The sequence below is a fragment of the Mirounga leonina genome, unplaced genomic scaffold (assembly GCF_011800145.1).
Source record: "Mirounga leonina isolate KUSES-001 unplaced genomic scaffold, KU_Mleo_1.0 Mir_170, whole genome shotgun sequence".
Lineage (NCBI taxonomy): Eukaryota > Metazoa > Chordata > Mammalia > Carnivora > Phocidae > Mirounga > Mirounga leonina.
The window spans coordinates 5,089,682-5,117,175 of record NW_023270433.1 but is presented as its reverse complement, the minus strand read 5'-3'; the positions used below and the strand labels follow the sequence as shown (position 1 = coordinate 5,117,175).

The window sequence follows — 27,494 nt, the reverse complement described above, 5'->3', positions numbered from 1 at the left end:
ACTTCAGGACCATGACCTGAGCCGAAGGCAGTCGCTTAACCAACTGAGCCACTCAGGTGCCCTATATTAAGAATATTTCTAAAGGGCTGGAGTGTGGAATGGTAGAAATAGAACAGTTAGGAAGCTTTTTCTTTCTTTTTTTTTTTTTTCCCCTGTTGTGGTAGAATATATACATAACAAAATTTACCATTTTAACCATTTTTAAGTGTACAATTTTAGTGATATTAAGTCATTTACCATGTTGTGTAAGCCACTATTTATTTCTAGAACTTTTTCATTATCCCAGATTGAACCTGTACCCGTTACATAACTGTCCACTCCACCCTCTCCCCAGCCCCTGGTAACCTCTATACTATTTTCTGTCTCTAAGAATTTTCCTATTCTAGGTACCTCATATAAATGGAATCATACACTATTGGTCCTTTTGTGTCTGGCTTATTTATTTCACTTGGATTTTTAAGATTCATTCAAGTTGTAGCATGTGTCAGAATTTCAGTCCTTTTATGGCTGATTAATATTCCATTGTATGGATATACTCTATCTTATTTATCCATTCATCTGTTGATGGACACGTGGGTTTCCCCTTCTTAGCTATTATGAGTAATGTAGTGAACATTGTGTACTGTCCTTGTACAAGTGTCTGCTTGAGTCCCTGCTTTCAAGTATTTTGGGTAATATTTTAGAAGCAGAATTGCTAGGGGCACCTGGGTAGCTCAGTCGGTTGGACATCTGACTCTTGATTTTGTCTCAAGTCATGCTCTCACGGTTGAGGGATCGAGTCCCTCTCCCTCTGCTCTTTCCCCCCTGCTCACGTGCGCGTGTACTCTCTCTCTCTCTCTCTCTCAAATAAATAAATCTTAAGTAGAATTGCTAGATCATATTGTTAATTCAGTGTTTAGCTTTTTAAGCTAAACATAGTTCAAACTGTTTTCCAAAGCTGCTACACCCTTTTACGTTCCCGGGGGCTCGATCCCAGGACCCTGGGATCATGACCTGAGCCGAAGGCAGACGCTTGACCAACTGAGCCACCCAGGCGCCCCTCTTGTGTGGTTTTGATATGCATTTCCTAATGGCTAATGATGTTGGGCATCCATTTCTGCATATTGGCCATTTGTATCTTCTTTGGGGAAATGTCCATTTATATCTTTTGCCCATTTTTTAAATGGATCGTTTGTCTCCCATTCCTCAGGTGGTTTTTCACTTTCTTGATAGTGTCCTTTGAATCACGAAAGTTTTAATTTTAATGAAGTTTAGTTTTTCTTTTTTTTTTTTTGCCTGTGCATTGGATGTCATATTTAAGAAACCATTGCCTAATCAAACGTCATAAAGATTTATATCTATGTTTTCTTCTAAATCTTTTAGTTTGAGCTCTTACATTTAGGTCTTTCACCCATTTTGACTTAATTTTTGTAAATAGTGTGACATCGTGGTCCAACTTCATTCTTTGGCAAATGGATATCCAGTTGTCCCAGCACCATTTGTTGAAAAGACTCTTTTTCCCCCCCATTAAATTGTCTTGGTAGCCTCGTCACATTGGTTGGTTTTTGAATATTAGACCAATCTTTGATAATGATGCATTGCCCTTGTTGTATATAGTTGGATTCCATAGAATTTTAGCATCTACCTTAATGAAGGATATTGGTATATAGATTTTCTTTTCGTGTGATGTCTTTGTTCAGTTTTGGTATCAGAACGATGCTGGCCTTGTAGGATAAGTTGGAAAGTATTCTTTCCTCTTCAATGTCCTGGAAGAGTTTATGTAGATTTGTTATTATCTCATCCTTAAATGTTTGGTAGAAGTCACTAGTAGAGCCATCTGGGCTTAAAATTTTCAGTTTTTTTTAATAGCTATAGGACTCTTCAGCTTATCGACGTCTTCTTGAGTGAACTTTGAGAGTTTGTGTCTTTTAGGAAATTTGTCCATTTTATTTGAGTTGTTGAATCTGTTGGTGTGAAGTTTTTCATAATAGTCCCAGATTAGTAGCCTCTTAATGTGTTTAGAATTCATAGTGATTTCACTTCCCTCATTCCTGTTAGTGGTAATTTGTATCTTTTTGTCCCCCCTCCTGATCAGTCTAGGTAGAGGTTTACCAATTTTATTGATCTCAAAGAACCAGCTTTTGGTTTCACTGATTTTTTTTTTTCCTATTATTTTTCTACCTTTTTTTTTTTTTCTTTTTCGTTTTTCTGCTTGCTTTGGGTTTTATTTGCTCTTCTTTTTCTAGTGTTTTAGGGTGGAAACTAAGGTCAATGATTTATGACCATTCTTTTCTTTTTCAAATACTCTCACTCATTGCTACTGGGAACGTAAAAGGGTGTATGTAGCAGCTTTGGAAAACAGTTTGAACTATGTCTAGCTTATTTAAAAGCTAAACACTGAATTAATATGATCTAGCAATTCTACTTTTTTTTTTTTTTTTAAGATTTTATTTATTTATTTGAGAGAGAGAGAGTACACGCGCACGTGAGCGGGGGAAAAGAGCAAATACAGGCATTTGGTACTATATAGTTCTGTCTTAGAACCACTTTGGCTACATCCCACAGATTTTGAATATGTTATGTTTTCATTTTCATTCAGTTCAAAATACTTTTGAATTTATCTTTTGCGGTTTTTTAAAAAAATATGTATACCTGTGGGTTATTTAAAAGTGTGTCATTTAGTTTCTAAATAATTGGATGTTTTCTAGATATCTTTTTGTTATTTTTATTTTATTTTATTTTTTTAAGATTTTATTTATTTATTTGAGAGAGAGACTGAGAGAGAGCACATGAGAGGGGGGAGGGTCAGAGGGAGAAGCAGACTCCCCGCCGAGCAGGGAGCCCAATGCGGGACTCGATCCAGGGACTCCAGGATCATGACCTGAGCCGAAGGCAGTCGCTTAACCAACTGAGCCACCCAGGCGCCCTCTTTTTGTTATTTTTAACTTAATTCCATTGTGATCAGAGAACATGCTTTGTATGACCTGAAGTCTTTCAATTTATTGAGACTCCTTATATGACTCAGAACTGAGATCAGCAAGGTTTTTCTTAAAGGGCCATACAGTAAATATTTCAAGCATGCAGGACATATGGTCTCTGTCTCAACTACTCATCTTGGCCATTGTAGCCTGCATGCCATCATAGACATTATGTAAATGAATAGACATGGCTGTTAACAATAAAACTTTTTTTTATAAAAACAGGCAGTTGGTCGTTGTTCTGTAGTTTGCCAACCTCTGAGCTAGAGTATCAGTCATTTTGGTAAATGTTCTCTGTGCACTTCAAAAGAACACATATTCTGTTCTTGTTGGTTGGAGTGTTCTATAAATGTCAATTAAGTTAAGATGGTTGATGGTGTTGTTCAAGTGTTCTGTATTCTTAATGATTTTATCTACTTGTTCTGTCAGTTACTGAAAGTGGTGTTGAGATTTTCAACTATAGTTGTGGATTTGCTTATTTACCTAGCAGTGCTGTCAGTTTTTTTGTCCTGTTGAAGTACTCTTATTGGTTGCATAAACATTTAGGATTGTTACATTCTTTTGATGAAATGACCCAGTTATCATTATTGAAATGACCCTCTTTATCCCTTTTAGGGTTAATTGCTCTGAAATCTACTTTCTCTTACATGAATGTAGTCAATCCAGCTTTCTTTGTTTGGTGCTAATATGGCATATTGTTTTCCCATCCTTTTATTTTGAACCAATTTTGTGTCTTTTTATTTAAAATGGATTTCTTGTAGACAGCGTATAGTTGAGTCTTTGTTTTTTATCCAGTCTGACAATCTGTGAATTTTAATTGGAGTACTTAAACCATTTATATTTAATGTGATTATATGATGTTGGGTTTTAATCTATATATTGCTGTTTGGTTTCTGCTTGTCTCATCTGTTCTTTTTTCCATTTTTCCTCTTTTTCTGCAACTTCTTTTGGGTTGCGTATTTTTTATGATTCTATTTTAGCTTTCTTGTTGGCTTATCAGCTGTTAACACTGTATGTTATTTATGTGGATGCAGTAGGGTTTACAGTGTACATCTTTAACTTACCCAGTCTTGTCTCCCAAGTGATTCCCCACTCAGCGGGGAGTTTGCTTCTCTCTTTCCTTCTGCCCCTCCCCATTGCTTGTGCGGGCTTGTGCGCGCTCTCTCTAATAAATAAATAAAATCTTTTTTAAAAATACCATGTAAGAATCTTACAGCAGTGTTTTTCTATTTCTGCCCTCCCACCTTTGTGCTGTTCTCATCATTGTACATTTTACTTCCACCTATGTTATCAGTTCCATGATACGTTGTATAAACAGTTGATTATCTTTTAAACAGATTTAAAGAAGAAGAAAAACCTCTTGTTCACCCAGATGGTTTTATCATTTGCAGTGTCCTTCAGTTCTTTGTTCAGTCCCATGTCTCTGTCTTCTATGGTTTCCCTTCTGCTTGAAGCTTCCTCTAACATTTCTTCAGGTGTAGATCTGAATTCTTTCAGCTTTCATGTGTTTGCCAAAGTCTTTATTTCACTTTTGTTTTTTGAATGTTTTGTTGATCATACTTCAAGTATTTCGAATATTTTCACCAAGAATTCTAGGTTGACAGTTTTTTCTTTCACTGACTTAAGGTTGCCACCCCACTTTAACTTTAGTAACAACCATAACCTTAAAAAATTTTTTTGATCCTGATATTTCCTAATTATAAATGTTCATTATAGACATTATAAAAAGCAGATAGTTAAAAAGAACAAAATTAAAATCACCTTTATTCCCACCACAAAGGTTCAGTCACTATTTACATATTATTCATCTTTATTTTCTGAAAATTTAGTTTTTTAAAGTAAAGTTTGAATACATGCTGCTTTGTAACCTCCTCTTTCAGCTTAAACATGATTGTGAACATTTTCCAAGTTATGAATTCTTAACAGAATCCCATTTTTATATTTAATATAGGCCTTTCTCAGGGCTCTAAAGCAGTTACAACTTACATTATTTAAGTCATTTGGCATCTGGACATTCATGCAAGAACCGCAGTTTGGGTTAGAAGACTTTTAATGGTATTTTGGAAAATATTTTGAATCTTCAAGGACATAAAATTTACTAATAGGGAACAATGGTTGACAGTTATAATCTCCACTGACAGACATAAGAAACTCCTAAAAATGAACCGATAGCTTTTTTTTTCCCCCTCCACTGATTGACATTGGGGATACTCCTCTCGCGTTGTTACCAACAATGCTACGGTAAATGGACACATTGATCATTTTGCATGCTTGCAGCTGGCTGTATCTGTAGGATAAACTCTCCAGTGCTGGACTTCTGAGGCCACGGAGGCATCTGTGTACTTGTGGACATACGTGGATGTAATTATGACAGCTGTTGCCACATTTACCCCTGTAGAGGTTGTATCATTTATCTTCCCACAAGCAGTGTATGATGACAAGCTTGCCTGTATCTTTGCCCAGAGTGTCACATTTGTTATCAGACTTCAGGGTGACTGTCCATCTGGTAGGTGAGAAAATGGACTGATAGCTTTTGTTTTCCACATCTTCTGTCATCTGCTTTCCTTTTCTCTCCTGATCTTTGTTTTGTCTGTTTCTCCGGTTGCTCTTGAGATGTTGTGCTTTCTCCTCACTTGCCTTACCTTTCTTTAAACTATTACCAAAAAATTCCTAGTTCATTAGTTAGCATTTGAGTAGCTTTCACAGTTTAGATATGCTGTGTCATCGATGAATACGTAACAGGATACTCATGATAATGATTCAGAATTACCAAAATAAAGCATAACCAGGTTTCTTGGTGGTTGTTTTTTTTAAGATTTTATTTATTTATTTGAGAGAGAGAGAGGGGACACAAGCAGGGGGGAGTGGGAGAGGGAGAAGCAAGCTCCCCGCTGAGCAGAGAGCCCGAGGTGGGGCTCGATCCCAGGACACCGGGATCATGACCCGAGCCTAAGGCAGACACTCAACTGACTGAGCCACCCAGGCGCCCCTCAGGTTTCTTGTTTTTTAAGCCCTTTAAAATGTTGAAATAGAGGCATCTGGCTGGCTCGGTCGGTAGAGCATGCGACTCTTGATCTTGGGGTCATGAGTTTGAGCCCCATGTTGGGCATAGAGCTTACTTAAAAAAATGTTGAAATAGATAAAAGAATGAGTACTTGGCCCCTTTCACAACAACAGTACTTTTACCTTGTTAAAGTTCATTAACATCTAAAGGACTGCTAAGAAAGGGCCTACGTGACATTTTAATGCTTCATGGTCTTAACAGTTCAGTTTTGTAATCGTGTGTAGAACTCACACCCTAACAACATGGGCACATCAGCCCGCTTCTGTGGGCAGGTGGCACTGAAAGGGTTGGCAAACAACAAAACAACAGAGAGCAGAGTGATTCTTCTGTATTCAAGGCAGTCTTTGACAGGGGTCTGGTGGTTACATTTCCTGTGTTGATGATATTTGGTATTTTCACCTGCATCGTTGCTTAATTTTTATCAGAGTGGTCTGGGGAATGGGAGCCAGAGGACTTAGCTTCCGTTGAAAGTCTTTTTCTCCAGGAACCAAATTGGACCAGTCTCTGTGACCTGTGCAACCCCGTTACTCATTTCTAAAGCAGCACTCAAGTGTCGCCAGTAATGTAATGTCATCTGCGGACGCCTGCAGTCGGTGTCTCTTTGGAGTTCTGGTGCGCTGCCGGTGTCTGCTCACAGTCCTCTGACTTGTGTTTCCAGGTGTGGAACAGAGCACATCAAATGAAGTTCTGATCATCCCTTTCAGGCCTGTACTGCTATAAAGTAGAATTCAGTCATGCCTTCTCGTCTGTGGCTCTCTGGGATCACGGCCGATCCCAACTAGTCGATTGGTTTTGTCAGTGGCTGCGCTGAGCAGCATTTCTCTGCAGGGCTGTCACGTGGCCCTGTGTGGAGGTGCTGGGAATTCCTAATGTTGTGTGTTTGGGGATTTAGGACACCCAACAGATTTTGTAGCATTATCACAAGCAACGAGAATAATAATTGTACTCAGCCTATTTTGTGCATGGTTTAATTTACCATCACGCCATGACTAAGTTTTGGGTATAAAAAATATTCAAAGGTTGGATAAATTGCTGCTTTTATTTTTACTTATAATTTCTTTTTTGTTTGTCTTTGGGAAAGCATGAAAGATTTTCATTTCCCTTGTGATTTTTTTTTTTAAAGATTTTATTTATTTATTTGACAGAGAGAGAGACACAGCGAGAGAGGGAACACAAGCAGGGGGAGTGGGAGAGCGAGAAGCAGGCTTCCCGCCGAACAGGGAGCCCAATGCAGGGCTCGATCCCAGGCCCCTGGGTTCATGACCTGAGCCAAAGGCAGATGCTTAACGACTGAGCCACCCAGGCGCCCCTCCCTTGTGATTTTTATGAGCTCAAACCACATCTTTACCCAGGTCTGCCGTGTCTGCCCGGGGCTTTCTCAGCCCCAGCAACCCCGCTCCCACATTCCTTCTCTCTGTGGTGGAACATCTCAGGGGAACAGAGATGTGTTTCTTCAGAGAACACGTTTATAGCTTCTTCTGTCTTTCTGGAAAAGCAAAGGGGGTTTGTTTCATTGAAAACAACCCATTTTTTCTTGTCTCTCCATCTCATAAAGTTTGGGAAGGCTCCTGTGTTAATCCAGCAGAGAATTGTGAGGAGCTTAGAAGATCGTTAAATTGATAATTTTCTTCTATGAGGCATGGACTTATTTTTGTCTTTCCTCTTCCAAGTTAATTTCTTGATGGAAAAATGGCAATCCTCCCTACTCTAGGGGGAATTCTGAAAAATAAAACTGGATCCTACAGCTACTACTGCTATACTTAACAGTCAAGGTAGCTTTGGACTGAGGACAGATACATAAATTGCTCCCAAGAACCGAGAATAGAGCTTTTATCCATGATTGCATTAAGCAAGTGGGTCTGCTCCCTCATACTTGAACACTAAATAATTACTAAACAATTCACTGCATACTGCGTTCAGGGTTAACAAAAGATCTCATTTCTACAAATAGTGGATAGACTTCTCAGACTGCAGCGAAGGTGCAGGCTCTATGGTCAAGCGGTGCATTTGATTATCTTGTGTGCTGGCCTGGGGGGCACTGGGCTTGAGGGGGTGGTTGCAGTCTCCTCCTTGAGTAACACCTTGGAGCTGTTTATCGCAGCAGCTCCCATACATCCCATGGATCCTGTCGAACGTTTTCTCAGGCTTGGAGAAGAGAATCAGGCATGCCCCACAGAGTCTAGAACTAGAATGAGGGGGCAGGGAGAGGATAAAGAAGGCTGACTCTCCAGATAAGAAAAAGCTCTACTTCTGAATAGTTTTAACATTTTTTCTTAGGATTTCAGGAAGAAAAAAAAGTTTTAAGCTCACTGCTTTGACTTTTATGCTGAAGACTCAAATTTCATTTAAAGAATTTATTCTTCAGAAAAGTGTCACATGACTTTGGTTAGGGTCCCTGGCATATTCTACTCAAAATTGGTATCATTTATTGGATAGAAGGTAGGCTCAAAGATGAATGCGATCTCCACCCACATGTCTTTTTCTTGAGCATATGCTTTTTTTTTTTTTTTTTTTCAGTTCTTCGGTGCCATACTCTGCAGCCAAGACACCTCACCCTGCAATGACCCCAGCAGCTGCTAACCAGGCTAAGCAGGTGACTTACTGATTTTTGCTTTTTTGAACAGCCTTGCAGTGTCTGTCTTTGAAACTGAAGACAGTACTGTTTTAAGTCCTGACTTTGTTTAAACAAACTATAAGTCCGACAAAGACCTGTGATCCTTTCCCTATAATTTATGCCAGTCTTGACACAGTAGGTCAGTCGGGACCTGACGTTGTCTTCTTGTGCCATTTGACATTCTGCACCTAGTCATCTTGGGTCAAAATTCTAATACCTTACCATTGTAAGGGTTATTTGGGTTTCTAATTTACCTTCAGTTAACATGATCTTCGTTAACCCATACGACAACCATGTGCAGTAGAACGGGGCATGTATTTAAATGTGTTTCATTGATGAAGGAAAGCTGAGGTGCAAGTGACTGATGCAAGCTCACATGATCAGTAAATGCTGGAACCAGAGCTGGAGTCCAGCTCTCGTACCTTCTTCCCATCTGTGGTTTTTACACTGCCACCTTTCAGGATCAGTGCCTGGGGATCAGCTTCTCTGGCTTCCTCCTACAATGTCTGTTGTTCAGAGATTGCATATTCAGTAATGTTCGTTATGTCTACATTTAGGCTTTTGCCTGATAAACATTTTTTCTTACAAATATAGGGTACATTGTAAACAGTTAAACAATCCAGAAAAGGATAATCAGAGATGGCTGAAAGGTAGATTAAGCTATCTCTGAAATCTTCCCTAAGAAGACCTGGTTTCTCTTCTACTCTCCATGTCTCTGAGATGAGTCATTTCAGATTGTGTCTGAGATTGAACATCAGAATTTGCCTATTTTGAGTTCTCAGCATGGCTCTGAGCCTTAGTTTGCTGTGACTTAAAATGGCATTTAAGCATTTAGCATCTGGTCATGCTTCTGGAGGGTTCCATTTTGGCCTTGGAGGACACCTGGGTAGGCCTAAGTCATAACAAATGAGTAAAGGAACATTGCCCAGAGATGGAGAAGGTAAACAGTTTTGCTTTTCATTTTATTCTAAATTTATTGTGAGCCAGCACCCATTTCATTCATTCCCTTACTCACCTGCCTGATAATCCAGTGCTTCTTATGTGCCAGGCACTGTGCTGGGCACTGGGAAAATAGCCACATAGGCAAGACTGCATTCTTGGAGCTTGCAGGTATTCCCATTTCCATCCTCCAATATGCTCTGACACACAGCAGGCATTTAAAAATACTCACTTAGGGGCGCCTGGGTGGCTCAGTCGTTAAGCATCTGCCTTCAGCTCAGGTCGTGATCCCGGGGTCCTGGGATCGAGCCCCGCATCGGGTTCCCGCTTGGTGGGAAGCCTGCTTCTCCCTCTTCCTGCCTGCTTCTCCCTCTCCCACTCCCCCTGCTTGTGTTCCCTCTCTCGCTGTGTCTCTCTGTCAAATAAATAAATAAAATCTTTTAAAAAAATAAATAAAAATACTCAAATTGTAAGGATTTTTAAAATTAAGCTAAATAAAAGTATTTATGCTTGCTTACTTTTAAATGATGTTCTCCTTTTACATGTTTCTTTTTTCTAAAGGATGGTTAGTGGTTTCACATAAGTGTTCTGCTTGTGTTCTGTTACAGGGATCTCTAATAAATTCCCTAAAGCCTCCGGGGCCCACGCCAGTGTCTGGTCAGTTGTCATCTGGTGATAAAGCTTCAGGTCAGTTTGCGTTTTTGCTTTAGTGACGCTAGAGGTGAAAGAAACCCCCCATAGCAGTTCAGCGTTCTAGATCACAGAGGCAGTTGACATAGGAAATCAAATAAAGAGATCTTTGGAAGGCCTCAGTCAATGAAGAATCTCCAGGAAATCAGTGAGCCCTTCATCAGCTCTGCAGACTTCTGAAATTTGAGCACAGTAGGAGAAAAATCTTCCTGGAAATGCTTTTCCTGAGAAGGAGCAATAGCGTTGTCTTCACTAGCCTTGCTGGAAAGTCAAGAGGGGAGGGGAATGGAACACAAACTGTATTCTTCTACTAAAAGGGATGAAAAATCCTCTTGGCTCACAGTGATAATTCAAAGCTGGTAAAATGCAATAGGTAAAACAGATGTGTTATAATATAAGATGTCAGAGTAGATGTCATGTCAGTATCAGATTTTACGACCTCACGTACTTCCCAGTACCCACTCAAGCTTAGTTATTCTTAACTAAAATTTGTAGTTTTATAGTCCCCATTGGTGCTTTGACCAAGAGGTCCACGTTGCCCGAACCACCTTGAAGCACAAGGTTATGTATAACCTGATGTTGATCCTTAGCATCTCCCTCTGTGGGCACCTTTTTTATAACCCCTAATTTGGCATGTGTTACTTTCTGCTTTGGGGGTCTTGTGCCACCCACAGCTCTTGAGTTTTCACCACACGTGGGACTCCAGCTTTGTTTTCATTCATGCTCTCAAGTGGGTCTCCAGGCAGATTCTGTTGGAGACTGAAACCCCCCACATCAGCAGCCCACTTCCCATCATCTCTGCTCAGCCATACCGTCATTCTAACTTTCTCTGTACTCAAAAGCTGTCTGACTAGATACTGGGTTTATCACTGCACTCAAGCAAACCATTAGCGTCTACGCTACAGGTGTATTCTAGAATATGGCTTAGTGCAGAGCCACCATTGTCGCCGTGGACACTCTCCTTGAGAAGGAGGTAAGGAGCACTTCTGGACTGGGATCTAAAGTTTACTGAAGGAAAAATTTAGCAGGGTTGCCAAAGACTTCTGAATCATTTAGGTATCAAATTAAGAAGTTTGTTTCCATTTCTGGCTCATGTTTTAGAAAGTTTTTGAAAGACCCTGTATCCCAACTTCTTTCAAGGACTGCTTTGAAGGGCTTTTTGTCACTCCTGAACTTAAGAACCAAGGAAATCTAAGAAACTTTGCTTCACATACATCTTACACAGTTAGCGTGACTTGCCCAGACATTTCTAAGATTTATCACGTAGCAGTGATTGTGAAATACTGTCTTTCATTGCTGGACATTTACTTCTGTTTTCACTTGCTGGATAATCAAAGGAAAAGGACTTTTGGAGGCAGAAAAATTTCCCTGAAAAATACTATTTAGAAGTTTACAAAAAGTTTCTTTAAAAATTTTTTTCTGAAACCTCTATAGTTCTTTAAGAATGGAAATACCTTCATTGTTTTTTCTGATTATAAAACTATTATAGATGCTCAAAAAAATTTACACCGAAGAGATATAATGTAGAAACTGAAAGCTGCCCATTAAATTCATATTCCAGAAGTAACAGCCCTTAATGCTTTAATTTGTATATCTTGAAGGTTACTTCATTGTTGTTTTTCAAACAAAAATGGACATATCCTGTATATGTTAACCCTCCCCCTATTGCAATAAATATTCAGTTCACGTTTCCAGATCTGACACAGCTCCACCTCACTTGTGTCAGCTGTAGCCTAAGACTTGCGCCCTGTTAAGTTCTTCCAGTACTGTGCTGATAGTTTAGATTGTTTCTGCTTTTTCAAGATTATAAGCAAGGTTGCATTGAATATCCTTAATACACAGCACATTACATTATAGTAGTTTTTAAAATAATTTTACTAATATCTACCTTGGACTCATTTGAATAGAATGTACTTTTCCTTACATTTGATTTGGTTTGGGCTTTTTTTTTTTTTTTTTTTTAAGTAGGTGCCACGCTGGGCGTGGGGCCCAACCTGGGGCTTGAACTCAGGAACCCAATATCAAGACCTGAGCTGACTGAGATCAAGAGTCAGACGCTTAACGGACTGAGCCACCCAGATGCCCCAGTTTGGGCTTTTTAGATAAAGTGTTTCCTCTCCCTCCCTTTTTTAAAGTAGAGCAATAGGCGGGAGATTGAAGGTAATACCCCGAACTGTTCATACTCTGAGTACTTACGGTGAAATTGAGCGTGGGGAAGAGGTTGGATTACACTTTTAGCATTCTGCGCTTCTCTGCATTACAGCAATCATGTAATACTTTGGTAATGAAAAAGAAGGCTATTTGTTAAATATAAAACTATTCTCTATGAGAAATCTAGGAATGTAGGGAGAAAGCAAATGGCCGTGAAGTCACTACTGAAGAGATGTTTCACATATTACCCTATTTCTCTTTGGATTTTTTTTCCTTCAGTATATATTACTTTTCCATAATTACAAAACTTCATTGTAAATTATAAAATTTTAAATCTTATAAAATTATAAAACTACTTTCAAAGGTTTCAATTTAAACTGCACTGGAATCATTTTGATAGCTTTTGTGGAAAGGAGGGTGGGGCATGTGTTGGTTTGGAATTAACACTGACAGAGCCAATGAGCAAGTTCAGAGGCCTTGCACACGAGTTTGGAATGCACCCACTCCCCTGGCCCCTGACCTGGCCCGTCGGGAGAGCACGGTGGGGCCCGCAGGCTGGGGCTCTGCTCCTTTATGTGGCATCGTGTGGCTGGGGCTGTGCGGAATCACAAACTGGAACGGTGTTTCTAACAGCTTTTTGTAATGTTCTTATTCTCTTTCCCACGATTTCAGGGCCAGGGGCAGCCAAGATAGAAACAGCTGTGACTTCTCCCCCTCCTGCTGCTGGGCAGCTCAGCAAGTCTTTCTCATTTTCTCCAGCAGGGTCAGTAATGAACTTAAATTTCGTGGCAGATCGCCAGCAACCTTATAGATAGCTTCCCCCAGTCTTACAGTCAGAGGTATATTTGTCTGCTTACTAACTGTATATGAACCCGGAGTTCTTATCACTTCAATAATGCATCTGATGATAGTAGCTTATTGCTCTAATGTAAATCTACAGCTGACCCTTGAGCAACATGGGTTTGAATGGCACAGGCCCACTTGTATGCAGGTTTTTTGCCAATAAATGCAGTATGGTATCATAGATACCTTTTCTCTTTTGATTTTCTTAATATTTTTTTCTCTGGCTTACTGTATTGTAAGGTACAGGATATAATGCATATAATATGTGTTCATCACCTGTTGATGTTCTCAGTAAGGCTTCCCGTCAACAATAGGCTATTAGTAGTTAAGTTTTGGGGAGTCAAAAGTTATACACAGATTTTCCACTGCATGGGGGTGGGTGCCCCTACCCCTGCATTGTTCAAGGGCCAGCTATATTTCCCCTTTTCAGTTCAAGTTTATATGTGTGTTAATATATTTCTTTGTTTTGTTTTTTAGGATAAGCCTCCTTTTCTTTGGGTAGTAGGTCTGTGTCAGATTCTGTCCTTGGTCTTCTAGCTTATCACCCTGACATATTTGCATTCTCACACCATTTGGGGGCTAGGTGTAATGTTTGGATTGGCTTTACTGTTTGAGAGATCACTACATTAAACTGAGACAAGATGATGAAAAACAGTAGCCATTGGGAAATCTGGGTCTTACATAGATATGGGGAAGTGTTCCTGTTTCATTTTTCTATAGTAATGATGGCTGTACTTGTGAAGTTGAGTCATTTTTAAAAATGAAAGAGTCTTCTAACTTCTTTCCACGGGAGCCTTGATTAACCTCAGAGGGACAGTACCTCTTCTCTGTGCTGGAGAACCTTGTGTGGAGCCCTGGGGAAGGGGCCTTCAGCAGGGAGCTAGGCTCTGTGGAGTAGAGATAAAAACCTATCCAAAGATTTTTTTTGCCGTTGAAGGGTTGCATGTTCAGTTCCATTAGGAAAGCTTCTGGAGCTCTTGCATTTCATGCTTTTGTGACTGGAATGACATTAACCACAGTCTCTCCCCTGATGCAAATGTGTTTCCTAAGAGTCGTTCAACCTAACACGTTAAGAGCAAAGAGGGGGTTAGAATAGAATTTGGGGGGGGATGTTAAATATTTTTTCTTTAGTGTAAATCATTGTGTTTTATACTTCTCAAAGATAGTTTGGAGCCAATCTTAAAGAGTAGGTCAGTGCCAGGAGTTATTGCTACCTTCACAAAGGCTAATAATCTTCACTTCTGTAAACGGATATTCTTCTTCCCATTTTTAAGATAAGATGAAAAGTTTGGGTCACTAGGTCAATGGCTTACCTCTATTAGAGAAAATTTCTTCACCAAGCTTGAGACAAAGAAAGGATTTTTTTAAAAATATGATAAAATGTTTAACACATCCTCTTAGATAGTCTTTGTCCATTCAAGGAAGGCAGTGATGGGTAAGAAAAACCTAAATCCTTACAATACTATATTTGATATGCTTGGCCCTTTATGGTTTTTTTGTTTTTTGGGGTTTTTTTTGGCCCTTTATGTTTTAAAACTGTGGTTTTAAATTTGCTATTTGAACTTTTATCACAGTGAATAGTCTCTTCTGGTTCACGCACGCACTGAATTTTCTCCTTTGGCTGTGGTGTCTTAACTCACAGTTTAAAGAAAATCTACAATAGGAGAGAAGGGTTGATAAAAGAGTCCGGAAATGGTTTGAACCAAATTTTCCCAGCCAAGAACTAAGAGTTCTGTCCAAACAGCAGGGATGGTGGCTTCTGTTTCATGCTTTCCTCCCTGCTCCCTGGCAGTGTGGCATGCTCCTGACGAGCTCTCTGATCTTGGGGTGGGTTATGAGGGGTTCTCCCTGGCCCGACTCCCTTGCCTCCATCACGAGACACGCCATCTGCCCTCGCCACCGTGCCCACATGCACATTCCCATTGCATTTCCACGACTGCTCCTTAGCTGGCCTTGGCGCGGGGCCTCACCCAGACTCTGCCTTGGAAAGCCCGGCCGTCCCTCTGAGCCCTTTACTACCTCTGAGATCCATGCTTTCACCCTGCTGTCATTTATCTTCTCAGTTGTAAGTTCCTACGAGCAGATCGGTCGTGTAAGTCATAAAATGTGACATTGAAAGGGCAGTATTGTGCCCCAGGTGTTTAACTTCTCTTCTTGTGCTCCCTAGGACTGGCTTTAATTTTGGGATAATCACACCAACCCCGTCTTCTAACGTCACTGCCACACAAGGTACAGTTTCTCTCTGCGGGCGCAGCCATCCTTTTGTGTTTCCTCTAAACAAATGCTGGGTTTTCGTACAGATGCGTCGACATTTTCCTTGCTGCTGAGTCTTGCTTAAAGCATCTGCAGTAAGTTCGGTGTCGAGGTTGTGCATTCAAAATAAGCTGGATTTAAACTAAACAGGAGGACATCTGTTGACTTTTTAAATTAAGAACAAGGAAAGGATTTGCTTCTGGAAAAGCAAGGCTGTACTTTTGATGTGGATGTTAACATGGGAATTAAAATGTCTCGCTCCATCTTCTTATCTGTAAAAGTTGGCAAACACACTGGTCCTCTGTGTGTTGTTATGTGTCCATCAACTGGCATGTTTTTAATGTTGAAAAGAATTTAGGGACCTGTAAAGAAACCACATGTATTTTTTAAGTGCCTTCCAGTTCTCAGTTTAAGTAATTAAGTTTATTTTTCTTTCATTTTAAAAAGCAAGCTCTTAAAAAGTGATGTATTCTAGGATCACGCGTTGTACCCCTCAGTTACTGCATTTCTGTTATATGTCCTTCCGGGTGTTTTGTCTTCTACTTTATCTCATTTAACACCATCTCTTATGACTTTTCCAGTATTACTGGAAATTTTACATAAATGCTATTTGTAGTGGCTACATAATTTCTATCTTGTATATATGCCTTGAACTATTTAACCCATTTACCTGTTGGACATTTAGGTTATTTCCAGATGTTCCCTATGATAAATAAGACATTGACCATCTTTCATCTGTTCATTCAACAAATATTTTTTGAGTCCTTTCTCTGTGCCAACCCAAGTGGTAGAGGCTTTAGTAAAAAAGGGGATCCCTTAAGATCTGGAGGGAAATTAGGGGACTGAAAGCGTGGCAGACTTCCTAAACCTGATTTGTGTGTGGCACTTAAAGGGTTGGTAGTTTTCTTCCTTTCTTTCTAGAATAATAATTCTTGAACTGTTTTTGTAACCTTTGCCCACTTAGATAGGGCAGAGTACCCTCGAGGCCCATCTCTTCCCCATCCCCCTTTCTAGAGGAGAAACAACTCAGTGATATAAAAAGATTAAGAGGAATAAAATAATAACTGTCAGAAGTCATAAGTAAAATAGTCATAAAATGCAGGGGTAATTTCATAAACATTTTAGTTAATACGAGAATAGAAACAACCCAAAACCATAAGCAACTCAGTACAACAGCAGTGATACAACAGGGTCTTTCAGGAAATTGTACATGGGAAGTTGGGGCTTTATAGCCTTCCCAAGAACAATGTGGAGTTAGAAATATCCATAAACACTATAATAGGTTAATTTTACCTATAACTATCCAATTTTGGTTACTTTTATTTGTTGACCGCTTACTGTTTGACCAGGCCTTATCAGGGCTTCACCTAGATTTCATTTAATCTTTATAACAGCTCTTTGAGGTGGCTACTGTTACTGTGTTTATTTTCCAAATGGGGAACCTGAGGCCCAGAGAGGTAAAGTAACTTTTTCAGAGTTGCACAGCCAGCAAGTGGCAGAGTGCCCAGCTCCAGAGCCCATGTCCTTGACCACGAGTCCATGTTGCCCTCTGTAGAGCTGCTTACTGAGGTGAGCACTAGGACGTAGCCCTTCATTGTACATAAAAACAATAGTCTGTGGTACATAAAAATAATAGTCTATGGACTGACACAGACAGTGGAAAGACACAGGAGGAGCTTCCATTTTGGATCAAGTCCTGGCATACCAGGAGGTCCATAGACGAGCACAGTGTCAGGATTGTTATTGAGGAAACACACACGGGAAAATGAGAGAAGATGCTGTCTTATTTCTCTTCTGGGGTAACACTGTGAATTTCATGCCTTCTAGATAGGATGGTGTATTTGTTACGACGGAGCGGTCATAAAAAGGATATTTATTCTTCTCACCTCTGTGAGCTCAGAGCTAGCCCTCCTGTGGAAGAGCATTCATTCACTCTGTTTCCCTGAGGAAAGGCACTGTCATGGAATAGCTGTCCCGACCGTGTCAAAGGGAGAGAGACCTGGGCATGGACACAGTCCGTGAGAATGTGACGGGTCATGTGTCATTAAATCCAACCCACTTTCTAATTTCTTTCTCTCGCTAGGGACAGCACCCCCTGCTAAAGAGTCACAGCAGCTCGACGCGTTCTCATTTGGCGGGGGAGGCAAACCCTTTTACGAGCCTGTGGCTGAGAGCTCACCCCTGTCGGGGATGACAGCGCCACCCAGCGCCGGAGCCTCTCCTGCCGAGCCTGCGCCTTCCAGCAGCCGACCCGCAGCACCTTCTGGAATTGCTCTTTCTAACTCCTCTAGCAAGCTGGAAACTCCACCATCCAAGTTGGGAGAGCTTCTGTTTCCAAGTTCTTTGGCCGGAGAGACCCTGGGAAGTTTTTCGGGACTGCGCGTCGGCCAAGCAGATGATTCCACAAAGCCAGCCATTAAGGCTTCATCCACAAGTCTGACTAGTGCACAGCCGACCAAGACTTCAACCGTCCCCTCGGGGTTTAGTTTTACTGGGCCTCCCGTGTTAGGGAAGCACGCAGAGCCCCCTGTGACCTCCTCTGTGACCGCCGCCACAGGGGCACCGGCAGCAGTGAGCCCAAGCGCTAGCACTTCCTCGCCTGGCATCTTTGGCAGTCTGCCCCTCCCCAGCGCGGGATCCTCCGGGGTGATCGGTTTCAGTGGGATGGCCCCAAGTGGTAGCAAGACGAGTTTTTCCTTTGGAAGCCAACAGACGAGTAGTACGGTACCCCCATCCACCCCTCCGTCGGCGACAACTGCCGCTCCCCTTCCTACCTCGTTCCCCACCTTGTCATTTGGTAGCCTCCTGAGTTCAGCATCCACTCCCACCCTGCCTGTGTCCTCTGGTAAAAGCACAGAGGAGGCCACGTCCTCAGCTTCGCCTGAGAAGCCAGACAGCAGTGAGGCCTCAGCATCAACAGCCTCACTCCTGGGGCAGCACCAGTCAGCCCCGCTTCCCCCAGCTCCTCTGCAGACTTCTGACTCCGGGAAGAAAGAAGCTGCCCTCGCGCAGCCTGCGGTCAGCAGCGCCGGCCCTGCCGCGACCAGTTCCAGTCTCGTGGCACCTGGTGCAGAGGCCACTCCAGCAGCCCCCGCGGTCCCTGATGTCAAGACAGAGCCGGCAGCTCCTGCTTCCACGCTCTCGGCGCCCGGGCAGCCCGCCGTCACGGCAGCGACGACCCCAGGCACGGTCCCCGTGGCCCTTGAAACCCCAGGTCCCCCCACGACCTCCAGTTCTGTTGCCAGCGTTGCTCCGAGCCTGGCGACGGAGACGGCGGCGTTTGGGACCGCCACTTCGGGCTCCTCTGTCTTCGCTCAGCCACCTGCTGCTAGCTCTAGCTCAGCTTTCAGTCAGCTCCCCAGCAGCACGGCCACCGCCCCCTCGGCTGCCCCCGTGTTTGGGCAGGTGGCGGCCAGCACCGCACCGAGCCTGTTTGCGCAGCAGACGGGCAGCATAGCCAGCTCGGCGGCCGCCACGCCGCCGGCCAGCAGCTCGGGCTTCGGCAGCCCCGCCTTCGGCACCTCGGCCCCCGGGGTCTTTGGACAGGCGTCGTTTGGGCAGGCCCCGGCCTTTGGGCAGTCAACAAGCAGCCCCGCGAGCGGCTTTTCCTTCAGTCAGCCTGGGTTCAGCTCTGTGCCTGCTTTTGGGCAGCCCGTGTCCTCCACCTCCACGTCTGCCAGTGGGAACGTCTTTGGTGCCTCTTCGAGCGCCAGTAGCTCCAGCGCCTTCTCATTCGGACAGTCTTCTGCCAGCACAGGAGGGGTGCTGTTTGGCCAAAGCAACCCTCCTGCGTTTGGGCAGGGTCCCGGCTTTGGGCAGGGAGGCTCTGTGTTTGGCGGCACCTCAGCCACCACCACGACAGCGTCATCATCTGGGTTTAGCTTTTGTCAAGCTTCAGGTAAGAATTTACGGAAGACTTCCTTTGTTCTCCTCTGCATTATTTGAAATGTTTGCAAAAGTCCTATGTTACTTTCAAATTAAAGGAAAGGAAGGGAAAACAAAAGAGAGACTCCAAATTCAAGAAGGCTGCTTGGAGCACTGGCGGCTTCAGGAATTTCCTGGGCCTTGTCACCATCGCTGCAGTTCTGCTGCTCAGCAAATTCTCCACTCTGTTAGCCACCAGAGTGCCAGTTGCATGGGGAAAAACACAGGCATCTTTCGCTTAAGGTCATGGCAAGTAATGAATGACTCATAAATATGAACCTTTAAATTCGGAAGGTGCTTTAGAGGCCATTATGTCCCAAACTGTCAAGCCTCGAGGAGACCTATCTAGTGTCATGAGGTGCTAACCGTGGAGCCAGAACCAGACTCCGGAGCACCTTGTGCTGGTTCGCTGCCTGCCAGCATTTTATATTCTGCTTCCTCTGACGCCATGTTGCTTGCTAGAAGGGCAGATAACTGATGCTTGAAAAGTTGTGTTTTTTCCTACTTTCAGAGTAATTAAAAATCTATAAATGTTACTATTTTTTGAAGTAAAACAATCCACTGTTGCATGTCCAATTTTAGCAGTTGCTTTTACTTCCACAAGTTATCAGTAGGACAATTTGAAAACAGTTTCCAAGTTTCACTTTCTGATCATTGTCTTAGGAAAGGCATTTCTTCAGCAGTTAGGCTCTGGGGGGAGAAACAAGGATTAATGATTTCTTGGTGGACAAGATTATAAATCACTGCTCATTCGTTCATTGGGTGATTATTTATTTGAAAATGGCTCAATTTATCAGGAAGGAAATTTTTTCTTTCCTTCCTTCAACAAACGTTTGTTAAGCCCCCACTAAGTTCAGCTACAAGGACACAGGGCTGAAAGAGTCCTGAGATCTACCTGCTGCCCTGTTGGCCTGTGGGAGTTATGGGAAATGTGATGACATAGTGGAGAGAGTGGGCGGGGGGAAAAGCCTGAGGAGTCTTGCAGAGAAGGGTGTTCAACACGCCCTCGGGTGCGTCCTTTTTTTCTGCAGCCTGAACTTGAGAATCCCTTACACACAAGTAGAATCAAACTATTTGAACACATTGAGAACCTCTGAAGAAATCTTTCATCTAGTAACGATGTGGAAAGGTACCTGAGCAGTGTACTCCAGCTCTGGTGGAGGAATTGAGACTTGCCTGAGCTCACCTGCCTAGATCAGTGACAGAGATGAGAATGGAACTCCAGCCTTCTAACTCCTTGTCTGGGGCTCTTTGGTTAAAATACACAGTCCCGCCTGGTTTTCCCAGGCCCTGTTCAGACCAGTGCCTCAACCATCCAACACCACCCAGAAGAAAGATGAACTACCCCAAAAGAATCTATTTGAGGGGCGCCTGGGTGGCTCAGTCGGTTAAGCGGTTGCCTTCGGCTCAGGTCATGGTCCCGGGGTCCTGGGATCGAGTCCCGCATCGGGCTCCCTGCTCTTCGGGAGGCCTGCTTCTCCCTCTCCCTCTGCCTGCCTCTCTGCCTACTTGTGCTCTCGATCTCTCTGTCAAATAAATAAATAAAATCTGTAAAAAAAAAAAAAAAAAAAAAATCTGCATTTGAGAACAGAGGAAACCGGGGAGTAAAAATATTGATGGTGTTAAGTCAGCCATTGGGAAGACTCCTTGACAGCCAAGTCTGAGGAAAAGCTACCCCGTGAATGTACCACCATTATCAGCCCCTGCGCACCTGGAGTTTGGTAGGAGACGGGTTCGGTCCTCGGGATTTGGGAATGTACGCTAGTATGAAATCGTAGCAATGACCAAAGGTCTGTGTTTACTCTTAATGTTCTCCATTGCCTATAAAGGAAAACAGATTTTATTCACAAGTTGATTTGCTTTTGGGTATCTTAGTACCCCTGAATGCCATTTAAAAACAAACAAAATACTCGATGTTGTGAAGGAGTCATCCCAGTTAAACTTGTTCTCTTCTTCTTTTACAGGTTTTGGGTCTAGTAATACTGGTTCTTTGTTTGGTCAAGCAGCCAGCACTGGCGGAACAGTCTTTGGCCAGGTAAATAACGTATGTTTGCCTCCCTTCACGTCAACGTGTAGCAGACCCATCCACACTGTTCCCACACAGTATAAGCAGTTCGTACTGTGTGCCCGAGGCCAGCAAACAGCCTCACGGGGTTCTCAAGCTCTGCCTTCTTTAACTCCCTTGGGGAGGCCAAAATCTCAGCCTCTGATTGGAGAGAATCACTAGTTTTGACCTTTCTTTGACAGTCCTCTAGGAAAGCACTTAAAAAGCACAGTGCCTAATCTCCATCCATCTTCTGCCCGTTCTGCTAGGGCAGGGGTTGGCAAACTACAGTCCGTGGGGTTAATCTGCTCCTCAGCCTTCGTGTGTGTGTGTGTGTGTGTGTTTTAAGATCCTGGAGCTAAAAATAGTTTTTACCCTTTTAAATGGTTATTTAAACGAAAAGAAGACTATGTAACCAACACCATATATGGCCCCTGGACTAAGCTGTACGCACTCCTTTTGGTGACCTGAGTTGTTTGAGTTTGTACAGCTAGTGGTTATGTACGTGTGGGCACAGTTTTAAGTGCTTTACAAAAATGGACTCATGTGATCGTTAGTGCTTCTGTGAGGCATAGGGGCTGCTCTTGTCCCCGTTCCTCAGACGAGAGAGGGACTGTGTTGTTACATCACGTGCCAGCAGCTTTCAGGTCATAGTAACCCCTCGAGGAGTCCTTCTGAGGGAGGGTCCTCTGATGTATCAGGGACGGTGATGGCTCTCTGAAGGTGGGCTTAGCACGCGTCCGTTAACTAACGCAGCAGCAGACGTATTGTGTGTTTCTGCCACATCTGCAGGAAGACGTTTTCTTTGTGCTCCCTTTCCTTCAAAGATGGGCTCTGCCCTGGTCCGTGATCTGTGGCAGGGAGAAGTGAAACTTCAGAGCTGGTAATGGCAGGTTAAGTCCTGTCAACCAAGTTCCTCACTGGAAACAGCTAAAAATGATGGATAAGACATAAAAACCATAGTTTTCAAAGCACTGGCAAGCTAACAAGGTATTTTACCAAGCCAAATGAAAAGAAAATGGGTACCTGTAGAAGTGAGGGCATTTATTAATCTGAGGAAATTTTAATTTCCTATGTTAATAACCCCAAAGGGCAAAGGGGCAGAAATCACTAACTGAGATATGCACAAAGAAGGGAGTCTAAGAGAGACCCTGCCCCACGATGAGCTGGGGCTCCAGATTCACTGGTCTCCGCCTGGGAATGTAGCCTGGAAGGATCCTAGGATGGTGGTGCCTGCAGGTGTCTGGCAAAAGCAGCCCAGACCCACCTTGAAGAAAAGTAACTTCACTCTAGTCCTTGGACAGTTTTTAAGGACATTGATTCCCATGCCTAAATTAATCACAGAAGGAAACAAAGAACTATGAGCAAGGGCCAGGATAAACAGCAGACATACATTTGCATAGACTTCTAGACTATATAGAACAGCTCTGTTTTTACATGTTCAGTAGAAATAAAAGGCAAACTTGAACATACTGGTAAAGAATAGGAGATAAGAAGTGTCATAGCTACATTGAAAACCAAGTAGAACTTCTAGAAAAATATAATTAAAATTTAAAACCAGCAGATTAGACCCAACTGAAGAGAACGGTAGCATAGTAGACAGGGATCAGCAAACGTTTTCTGTAAAGGGCTAGATAGTAAATATTTTAGACTTTGAGAACCACATACTATAGTTTCCGTCACAGCTACTCCGTGCTTCACAAAAGCAGCCATAGACAATAAGTGAGTGAATGAGCATGGTTATGCTTCCATAAAGCTTTATTTACAAAAGCAGACAGCAGGGGTGCCTGGGTGGCTTAGTCATTAAGCGTCTGCCTGCGGCTCGGGTCGTGATCCCAGAGTCCTGGGATTGAGCCCCGCATCGGGCTCCCTGCTCAGCGGGAAGCCTGCTTCTCCCTCTCCCACTCCCCCTGCTTGTGTTCCCTCTCTCGCTGTGTCTCTGTCAAATAAATAAATAAAATCTTTTAAAAAAACAAAAACAAAAACAGACAGCAGTCTGGGTTGAGCCCACGGACTACAGTTTGGTGGCCCTTGAACTGGAAGGCAGGTCAGATTAAGTTATGTGGAATGCATCACGGAGAGCAAAAAAGATGGAAAATACACAAGAGAGAGCAAAATCTTAAAAGAGAAATTTAACATGTTTAATCAGAGAAGAGAAGGAGAAAGGATGTGTGACAATATGAGAGAAAAAGACACATTTCTAAAACCAGTAGAAAACAGTAACCCACAGATTCAAAAGTCCAGCAAACACCAAGCAGAACGTGTGAAAGGAAATGGATTCCAAGACCCATCACAGTGAAGCTGCAGAGCTATAAAGATAAAATGTTAAAAGCACTCAGGAGAAAGACGGGTTACCTTCAAAAGAGCAATTGTTGGACTCACAGCTGACTTCTCAACAGTGACAGTGAAAGCCAGAGACAGTCTAGCTACCTAGAATTTCTAAACCCCACAGAAAAACATCTTTAAAGAGTACGTGGAAATCAAGACCTTTTTCAGACAGATACTGAGAGAATTTATGCCTAGCAGACCTGAAGGAAATTCTAAAGGATGTTCTTGAGGCAAAAGGAAAATTTGCTTTCACTAAAATTACGGCTCTCTTAATTTTAGGGTAAAACAAGCCATGAAATAGGAAAATTACAGCTTATAAAACTGACAGAGTAATTGTATTCAGAATATATAAACAATACAAATCAAAAAGAGAAAAGACAAGTACACCCCCACCAAAGTGGCTGAAATTGAAAGGGCTGACAATACCCAATATTGGTGAGGAGTATAGCAACAAGAAACTCTTACATGTTGGAGAAGGCAGTGTAAATCCATATAACCACTTTGGAAAACCACCTGGTGCTATCAAAACTAAATACACAAAAAATTCCTCTTGAGCCAGCGTATCTACTTCTAGATAGGTAGCCAGCAGAAACGAGGGCCTATGTTCACTAGAAGGTATAGTCATAATAACTAAAAACAAGAAACAACCCAAATGCATATCAGCTGAAGAATGGATAATTAAATTGCGGTGTATTTATACAGTGGAATACTGCAAAGCAGTGAAATCAAATGTACTGTTTGTATACAAAACAAACTGGGTAAGTCCCACAGACGTAGTGTTAAATGAAAGAAGCCAGATCCGAGAATACATAGTGTTGGATTACAGTTTCCTAAAGAGGCAAATACAGGCAAAACTTAGCATGATAGAAATTACAATAGTGGTTACTCTTAGAGCATTAAACATGGGGTACAGAGGAGCCTTCCAAAGTTCTAAAACAATGTTTTCTATCTTGATCTGTTACAAGCACTTATATGTCAAAATTCACTGAGCTCTCTACACGTAAAATCTGTGAACTTAAACACAATAGAAAGAAAATAGGCAGAAGATTTCATTTAAAAAGGGTGCACATGGGCGCCTGGGTGGCTCAGTTGGTTAAGCGACTGCCTTCGGCTCAGGTCATGATCCTGGAGTCCCGGGATCGAGTCCCGCATCGGGCTCCCTGCTTGGCAGGGAGTCTGCTACTCCCTCTGACCCTCCCCCATCTCATGCTCTCTCTCTCTCTCTGTCTCATTCTCTCTCTCAAATAAATAAATAAAATCTTAAAAAAAAAAAAAAGGGTGCACAGCATTGTGAACGTACCTGATGCTACTGAGTTGTACACTTAAAAATGCTGAAGTCAGTAAGTTTTATGTATATTTTAATCACAATTTTTTAAAGAAGGAGAAATAAGAAAATATAATAAGTAAATAAGGGTTAGCCAGAAGACCAAGAAACACAGTCAATTAGTAATACAAATTAAACCAACAAAGAGATACACACCTATACGACAGCAAAAATTCAAAGCCCAATGATACCATATGCCAGCAAATATGCAGAACAAAGGAAATTTGCCTTCACTCCTGGCCAGGGTGTCATTTGGTACAACCACCTTGGAAAATAGTTTGGCATGATCCAACGGAGACTGGCAATTCCAACTCCTAGGTGTGTTCTTTAGAGAAACTCATGCACACAGGCCCCAGGATATAGGGGTGCTCATAGCCACAGTGTTCTGGTAACCAAAAACTGGTTCTAGTAACCAAATACTGGATGTTGACTAGTATTCCAATGGGTAGATGAATTTGTAGTATTTTATAGTAGAATTTTTTTTTTTAAGATTTTATTTATTTACCTGACAGAGACAGACACAGCGAGAGAGGGAACACAAGCAGAGGGAGTGGGAGAGGGAGAAGCAGACTTCCTGCTGAGCAGGGAGCCTGATGCAGGGCTCAATCCCAGGACCCTGGGATCATGACCTGAGCCGAAGGCAGATGCCCAACAACCAAGCCACCCAGGCGTCCCTACAGTAGAATTTTATCCAGCTATGACAATGACTGAACTAGAGTGGCATGGGGGACTCACAGACGTGATGTTGAGCTAAGAGACAGAAAACTTATGTGATCAACTCTATATTGGTTACTCCTCCCCACCCCCCCACCCCCATATTCTTCCGTCACAGAAATTATGTTTGCAATTGGAGGGGCCAGAAATTCAAGTCAGTGATTTTTTTTCTGATGACAGGGGCCTTCTGTGTTGTATTCATTGCTATATCCTCAGTTCTTAGGACTGTGTCTAGCACATGGTAAGCACTGTAAAAATGAATGAATTTTCAGTTGATAGGAGTATTCCCAGAAATATCTAAGGATACAAGGCAGATTCTGGCTAGGATGCAGAAGACCTTAACTCCTGTTACAACACAAGGCAAAATCCAGATAGTGTGATAATCACACTTATCCTTTGGATATTGGAATTTTCTGGTGCTGTGTAACACCTGACCCCCAAACCTAGTGGCATATATATATCCATATCCAGTGGTTGGTTTTGCTATTGGCTCAGAACTGAACTGGAGTTCTTGGCTTCTCTGTGTGGCCAGAGCTTCCTCACAATGTAGTGGCTGGATTCCAAGGAGAAGTTTCAAAAAAGAAAGGGAGCCAGGCGGAAAATATATAACTTTTATGACCTAGTCACAGAGCATCACTTATGTTGCATTCTCTTGTTCAAGGCAGTCGTAAAATCCCGTCCAGGTGTGAAAGGAGGGCAATAGACTTCACCTCTTAGAAGAGCACATGAGTCTAGAAATATTGCTGTGACCATCTTTGGAAAATATAATCTGTCACAGTGGGACTCAAGAGTGGCAGAAAACCTTGTGGAATTCATTTCCAGAGAGAGGGGAGCCTGTTGTAGGTGAGATGGTATAGCAGATTCTGGGGCACATGTCAGGTCTGGGTTTGGGAAGTGGAAGAGAGGCCTTGCTGAAGACTGAGGAAGAAATGTACTGGCTAGAGAAGAAGCCAGAAGAAGTTATTGGCAGCAATGGGAGCAAGCAAAATAAATGACCAATAAACACATGAAAAGATGACCAATACCGTTAAACATTAGGAAATGAAAATCAAAACCGTAATGAGAATACCACTTCACGTCCAGTTGGTGGCTATAATTTAAAAAACAAACAAACAGGGCGCCTGGGTGGCTCAGTTGGTTAAGCGACTGCCTTCGGCTCAGGTCATGATCCTGGAGTCCCGGGATCGAGTCCCGCATCGGGCTCCCTGCTCAGCGGGGGGTCTGCTTCTCCCTCTGCCCTCTTCCCTCTCGTGCTCTCTGTCTCTCATTCTCTCTCTCTCAAATAAATAAATAAAATCTTTAAAATAAATAAATAAATAAATAAATAACCTGAGAATAATAGGTGTTAACAAGGATGTGGGGAAAATGGAACCCAACATTGCCGGTTGAAATGTAAAATAGTGCATCCACTGTGGAACACAGGTCAGTGGTTCCTCAAAAAGCCGAACATAGAATTACCATATGACCCAGCAATTCCACTACTGGGTATATACCGAAAGGAATTGAAAGCAGGAGGTCAAAGACCTACTTTCCTCCAGTCTTCACAGCAGCATTACTCACAATAGCCAAAGGAGGAAACAACCCAAATGTCTATCAACAGATGACTAGATAAACAAAATATGGTCTATACAGAAAATGGAATATTACTC

The 27,494-nt window shown here is 42.4% G+C and overlaps 1 protein-coding gene across 3 annotated transcripts in view; it reads left to right on the top strand.

Annotated features, from left to right (window-relative positions):
* Window positions 1–27,494, top strand: part of NUP214 (nucleoporin 214) — a 102,344-nt gene that overhangs the window by 52,263 nt on the left and 22,587 nt on the right. For all 3 annotated transcript variants that reach the window (XM_035015599.1, XM_035015597.1, XM_035015600.1), the window contains exons 25-30: window positions 8,539–8,614; window positions 10,183–10,261; window positions 13,088–13,178; window positions 15,426–15,487; window positions 17,595–19,409; window positions 21,400–21,470. In XM_035015599.1, the coding sequence (XP_034871490.1) occupies window positions 8,539–8,614; window positions 10,183–10,261; window positions 13,088–13,178; window positions 15,426–15,487; window positions 17,595–19,409; window positions 21,400–21,470 (2,194 nt within the window). The remainder of the gene's footprint in view (window positions 1–8,538; window positions 8,615–10,182; window positions 10,262–13,087; window positions 13,179–15,425; window positions 15,488–17,594; window positions 19,410–21,399; window positions 21,471–27,494) is intronic.